A 6,993-nucleotide genomic window follows, 5' to 3' on the forward strand; every position below is an offset into this window, starting at 1 on the left:
GATGTCAAAACAGGCTGTGCAAAGTTGTGCAAAATGTGCAGATTGGCGTCCACTGTCAAAATGTGCAAATTAGCATGTCAGCATTAATCTCATGTTCACTTATAGTAACTATTCATAGAATAAGCAAGTATACACAAATCACAAATCACCAGCTAGATGTAAAACAGTCTGTGCAAAATTGTGCAAATTGAGGTCATGTTTACATGTTTTTGTAGTTGTTGGATTCCTGTAATATTTGTATATAATGTATGTAGGTGTTTCTGGATACATGTATATAGGTGTATGGATGTATGTATGCATTTGATGAAGGGCTTGAGTTGGCCCGAAACATCACGGTAAATAAATATAAAGTGGGAGCATACACTGGTGTTGCAGACTTTTTTTCTCTGGATGGTGAAGAGGAACATGTGAGTCGTCTGTTACCTATTCTTGGTATTTGTGAGGGTTCAATAGTCATTTTGAATGTTAAATGTCCCTCCATTGATACCTTGTCAACTCCGTCAGATGGACTTTACATTGTTTTTTTTTTTTTTTTTAAGAATAGCTGATCTGTTCCCTCAAGGATATTTGTCCAATAACATTTTCAAAGTTCATGTGTAATTTTTATGCTTCTAAATATCACTGTTCATTATGAAGGTTAAAGACAAAACCTTAAAACCTGTACAACCAAAACTGTATGCATTAAACACTGACCTTTCTGACTTTAAAAATGTGATACAATTCATTTCAAAACCTGTGTGCATTATTAAGTGAATCAAGAGACTGATAAGTTGTGGTAAGTTATTCAAAAAATTATTTTATAGACATTTCTATGTGTCTGCTGGAGTTGACAAAAATCGAATGCGGGTCCAGCAAAAATGTATTTAAAAAATGTACAACTGGGAGGTTGTACCAAAACATAGATAGCCAAAGCTACATTTAACAAAGATGTGTCAATAGTTTTTGAAAATCCTAATCTCTGATGTGTGTGTGTGTGTGTGTGTGTGTGTGTGTTTGTTTATATATGCAAAGAAAGATCACAGAAACACACTCAAAGTTATTTTATAGACTAGGCTTTAATCAAAATGGCAAAGTCAACACAGTCAACATCCCATCAGAATTTACATGGCAGATACTTCAGTCCAATCACCACCAGGGGGCTCCCGTGGCCATCGATCCTTTGACCGGTCGGCCATCTTTGCACACATCTCAGCCAGCCCCCACACAAAGCTCTATGAGACGCTAGGTACATGAAATTACCTGAGATATGTTTGCATACAAACCATACATAACCAAAAGTCAGACCTCAATTCCTGATTCACACAGACTTCAGAAAAACAACCTGTGAGCTGGAGACCTCTCAGCACAGACCTGCCACTGTGAGACGCTGACACGTCGTGTTGCCGTTAGCCTAGCCTACTACTGCATACGTTATATTAGCATTAGCCTAGCCTATCGCTGCAGGTTTACATTAGAAAAGGCATACGCTATATTAGCATTAGCCTAGCCTAGCCTATCGCTGCAGGTTTACATTAGAAAAGGCATACGCTATATTAGCATTAGCCTAGCCTAGCACTACAGGTTTACATCAGAGACAGCTACACATGAAGAGGCGATTATCTAACTAAAGTACACTAAACTAAAATGGATTCTGAAATATGTGTAATGTTTCACCTTTATAAGAATAAATATCTTAAATTGTTTTTGGTATCATAAGTAAACAACAATTTCAAAAATATATATTTCAAATGTCAAAAAAAGCAAGAGAAGTAAGAGGCCACTGCATGTTGCACAGGCACCGGGGGGTGATGTGATGTTTTAGTCCCATGGACACGGGGTGATGTGATGTTTTAATCCCATGGGCACAGGGGTGTGATGTGATGTTTTAATCCCATGGACCAGGGGGGTGATGTGATGTTTTAATCCCATGGACACGGGGGGGTGATGTGATGTTTTAGTCCCATGGACCAGGGGGGTGATGTGATGTTTTAGTCCCATGGACCAGGGGGGTGAAGTGATGTTTTAATCCCATGGACACGGGGGGGTGATGTGATGTTTTAGTCCCATGGGCACAGGGGTGATGTGATGTTTTAATCCCATGGACCAGGGCCGGAATAACCATTAGGGCAATTGGGCACTTGCCCAGGGGCACCGGTCCAGTAAGGGGCCCTGGGCACAGTCAAAATATTATGTTCGATCAAGTTATAAAGGCAGTCCGCACTTCCTTAATCATATGCAGATTTGTGCAACCCGTTCGATCAAAATTCTATGCTAAATCAGAAACAGTGTCTGACTGACTGACTGACAGTGTCTGACTTCTATGCTAAATCAGAAACAGTGTCTGCCGCCTGCCGTCAGCTTTGACACTGACACAGTCAGTGAGTGAAGGCGAGCAATCACGTCGAAACAGTTCATAACATCCAGACAAGGCTACTCGTCGTGTGGAGATGTCATTTTAGCTAATGTAGCGGTTTCTTGAACACAATTGAGCAGTTAGTCCACACTTCAACAACCTACAAACATGAAATCCACTTCTGTCTAAACTTTTGAGTGTAGCGCAGTAAGCACACACATAATTTAGTGGCTTTACGCATAGCGAGCGCATTCGTGTTTGTTAATGGCAGGTATAGATTGCAATAGTGCAGACATGGCTTACATGCTATCAATATGACACACGTTTTGACCAGAGACGAAGCTAAAGGTGAATATATTACTGGATCAGCAGGTACGGGACGTGAGAGTGTTCGCATGGCCAGAGTCACTAATCATAAAGCACACCTATTAGGTTACAGCAGCTTTGAGAACCACTGATGGGCTGCTTAGAAAGATTTTAGTTTCTAGATGATAGCCTACACAAACGTAATTGATTTCTGTCAATTAAACATCTTATCAGTGCAGATTTATTTATGAGTATCCTCATTTATTGTGATGTCCAAGTTGTTGTGTTTGTGTCACGCATGCAGTGTGAGGTTTGGATGAGCCAGACGGGCAGCGTGCCGGTCTTCACCTTAACGTTTCTGTCCAGAATTGCGTGAACAACGTCCAATTAGCTGCCAGAATTCAAAACATTTCCTCGAGGAGAAATATTTTTCAACAGTTTTCAAACTTTTTCAAAAAGGTAGGCTAATCCATGAGAAAAAAAACAACACCAAAACATACGTATCTGTAGCCTGTTAGATTGAGGGTTTACGCGCTGTAAATAAACACTGTGTGTCCTTCGCGAGAGTGAGCTTGTTGGCTATTTGCCTGCGTGTGTGCATGCGTGCGTGCGGGGTGGGAGGGGGGACCCATTCCAATTTTGTGCCCAGGGCCCGTGGTCATGATAATCCGGCCATGCATGGACACGGGGTGATGTGATGTGATGTTTTAGTCCCATGGACACGGGGTGATGTGATGTTTTAATCCCATAGACACAGGGTGATGTGATGTGGTGTGATGATGTGTGGTGTGATGTGATGTGGTGTGATGTGATGTGGTGTTAGTCCCATGGACACAGGGTGATGTGGTGTGATGTGATGTGGTGTGATGTGTTAGTCCCATGGACACAGGGTGATGTGGTGTGATGTGGTGTGTTAGTCCCATGGACACAGGGTGATGTGGTGTGATGTGATGTGGTGTGATGTGTTAGTCCCATGGACACAGGGTGATGTGGTGTGTTAGTCCCATGGACACAGGGTGATGTGGTGTGATGTGATGTGGTGTGATGTGTTAGTCCCATGGACACAGGGTGATGTGGTGTGATGTGATGTGGTGTGATGTGTTAGTCCCATGGACACAGGGTGATGTGATGTGGTGTGGTGTGATGTGTTAGTCCCATGGACACAGCACCTGTCAAGGGGCAGTTAAGGCAGAATCAGCAGTCCCGGTGGAGAGGGGGGAGGAGGGACTGGCCGGGGGGTGAAGGTCGTGCTGACTCACTTGCAGTGTGCGGGTGGGTATGACGCCATGATGGGGAGGTCGAAGGCAGTGTGCGGGTGGGGTATGACGCCATGATGGGGAGGTTGAAGGCAGTGTGCGGGTGGGGCATGACTCCATGATGGTGAGGTCGCAGGTGTGCCGCATGAAGCACTAAGTTGGGGCTACTCCAACTCCAGCTGGACTTGTGCGTTACACAAACATAGAAACACTGGGTGACCTCATGAGTACGGGGTAAGGCTGCCCTCTGCTGGCCAATGGCCAAATCTGACAAGTGAGGGGAGAGGAGAGGAGAAGAAGTGGATGTGTGGCCAGCAGTGACACACACACACACACACACACCTACAGGTTTAATTACAGGGTCATGGTCTGTGTCACCGCGGGAATGAGCTTCAGGTCCCAAAAGTCCATATCCACAGAATTGCCGGTGAAGAATTGCACTGTGGGTAGTGTAGTCCAGAGCAGAGCATTGTGGGAGTTCCATCTAAATCCCATATCAAAGGAGAGGGCAGCTGGATACACTGGGCATACCGAGCCTCTCTCCCAGTCTCAAGTGTGTGTGTGTGTGTGTGTGTGTGTGTGTGAGGGAGAGAGAGAGTGGTTGTATGTGTGTGTGTGTGTGTGAGAGAGAGAGAGAAAGAGAGAGAGGATGTGTGTGTGTGTGTGTGAGAGAGAGAGAGAGTGTGTGTGCGAGTGTGTGTTTAGGTGAGCAGCTGTCGTATCTCGCGGTGGACGTAGCAGAGGAAGTCCATGTAGGAGGCCCCCCCATGCAGACCCTTGTCCTCCACCAGCAGCTGCCGGAACAGGACCTCCGGCCGGTCCTTCTGCCGCACCACCACCAGCTGCCACCAGGGGGAGACAGAGAGGCAGAGGCTTACAACCTGAACTCATATGGAAAGCGTAAGCTGTTTCAAACATGACAAATTGACATCGCAGCGGTAGGACACCTGGAACAAATACTCCGAGTGGTTTAAGGAGGATCCAGGGTTGGCACACTATACAGGCCCAAGACTGTAATGATGATTAATAATGCTAACATGGCGCACTATATATTGTCAGGGTATGGAGCACAACATAGGCTCAATACTGATGAATAATAATGCTAACATGGCGCACTATATATTGCTGTGGTATGGAGCACAATATAGGCTCAATAATGATGATTAATAATGCTAACATGGCACACTATACATTGCTGTGGTATGATTAATAATGCTAAAATGGCACACTATATATTGCTGTGGTATGGAGCACAATATAGGCTCAATAATGATAATTAATAATGCTAAAATGGCACACTATATATTGCTGTGGTATGGAGCACAATATAGGCTCAATAATGATAATTAATAATGCTAACATGGCACACTATATATTGCTGTGGTATGGAGCACAATATAGGCACAGGACAGTGGTTGTTCATGGGAACTTCCCATCTTTGCAAATTACCATCGTTCTCTTCCTTTCTTCAAAGCACATCTCAAGACCTTTCTGTTTAATGATCACTTCTCCTCCACACCCAACATATAGCTCCATACAGATTACTTCTCTTTGTTGTATTGTTTTGTTTGTTTGTTATTGTATTTCCCTGCCTTTGTCTTTGTTGTATTGTTTTGTTTGTTATTGTGTTTCCCTGCCTTCCTACAATGTAAAGCGACCTTGGGTTTGAGAAAGGCGCTATATAAAATAAACTTATTATTATTATTATTATTATTATTATTATTATTATTAACACCAGTCTGTCATTATTATTATTAACACCAGTCTGTCAACAAGAATAAATGGATGAACTTGATTTTTACAAAATCTTAAACCTATAGCCTAAACTACAGTTAAGCCATGGCACGTCATCTCTACGCCCCTTCACCAGGGGGATCTACTCGCTTTAATCTTTTGTGCTACACATACGTTCACCCATGTGACCTCCGGACTTACTTCTAGGGGGCGGTAGTGTCAGACCTGGGAGATTCTCCACTAGGGGGCAGTAGTGTCAGATTCTCCCAGGGGGTCAGGATTTGAAGGGTTAGCGTCAGCCAGTTAGCATGGCATTTGGCCACTGACATTTTTGAAAACATGGCGTTACATGGTTGCAACTTCCGGCACCAGTTTGCACATGCTGATTGGTAGATGACAGCTCATGCACGAGTTTAGTGTTGGGCACGAGTGTCCTCGCACGTCCATGTTGGTTTGGATTTCTGGAAGACGACAAATAAAACTACTTGGATTTAGCTACTGATATTTGACTTAATGCCTACATGGTTTAGTCTGTATTATACCGGACTTTGTCGTTAATAAAAGAAAAATGTAAATGTTGTCATATTAGGCTATTATTTGCCTTATGTGTGGGTTGACAAGGTAACTGACTATGACCATACATTTTAGCAGATGCAATGACCTATATCCAATTATTAGCCTACTCATTGCGTTGTGCATGAAAACTATTTTAAAATGCACAGGCTGTAGTTCCTACCTGTAGTCCATGACAAAGCAACATCTGGATGTAACCTATGTCTCCCCAAGTGTTTTAAAACGAAACAAATGTCAATGACTTATTTGGTTTGCTTTCTTGCAACGTTGACATGATTAGGCTATGCATTTGATTTAAATGACCAGGCTGCCAGTCGAGGCAAAAGCCAAATATCCAACAACAGTTGCAGACTCTTTGCCTGCTCGAACCACGATACCCGAGGGATGTGCACTTATCGGTAAGTCCAACTTGCGTTGGCTTCATTTTGTCTGCCTGCAAATGTAGCCTAGGTTTAACCGGGTTTAACAAGCTGCAAATGCACACTGGGTGCAGCAAATATTAAATATCAAAAATACAACCTGTCCAAATATAGCATTTAGGGTTCATTATTGGTGTAGCCTAAAGTGACTCAATATTGATTCGCATTGTTTATTATCACATATGAACATCACATTAAATAACCTAGGACTTCAGAGACAGGGCAAACTTCTACCACCATTCCCAAAATGTTATCCCAAACAATTAAATACATTTGCGCTTATAACGAGGTGAAGCGCGTTCCCGAACAACTTCTTTTCCTCTGAGGGAATGTCCAATCTTCATCAACGACATACCGTTGTACCTTACGTTGT

The 6,993-nt window shown here is 43.2% G+C and overlaps 1 protein-coding gene across 1 annotated transcript in view; it reads right to left on the bottom strand.

Annotated features, from left to right (window-relative positions):
• Positions 1-1,036: 1,036 nt before the first annotated feature.
• sec24d (SEC24 homolog D, COPII coat complex component) overlaps positions 1,037-6,993 on the bottom strand; it is a 52,260-nt gene continuing 46,303 nt past the window's right edge. The window contains exon 23 of the mRNA XM_042070017.1: positions 1,037-4,736. Within this exon, the coding sequence (XP_041925951.1) occupies positions 4,596-4,736 (141 nt within the window). The 3' untranslated portion in view covers positions 1,037-4,595. The remainder of the gene's footprint in view (positions 4,737-6,993) is intronic.

This window comes from Alosa sapidissima, chromosome 18 (assembly GCF_018492685.1).
Source record: "Alosa sapidissima isolate fAloSap1 chromosome 18, fAloSap1.pri, whole genome shotgun sequence".
NCBI lineage: Eukaryota > Metazoa > Chordata > Actinopteri > Clupeiformes > Clupeidae > Alosa > Alosa sapidissima.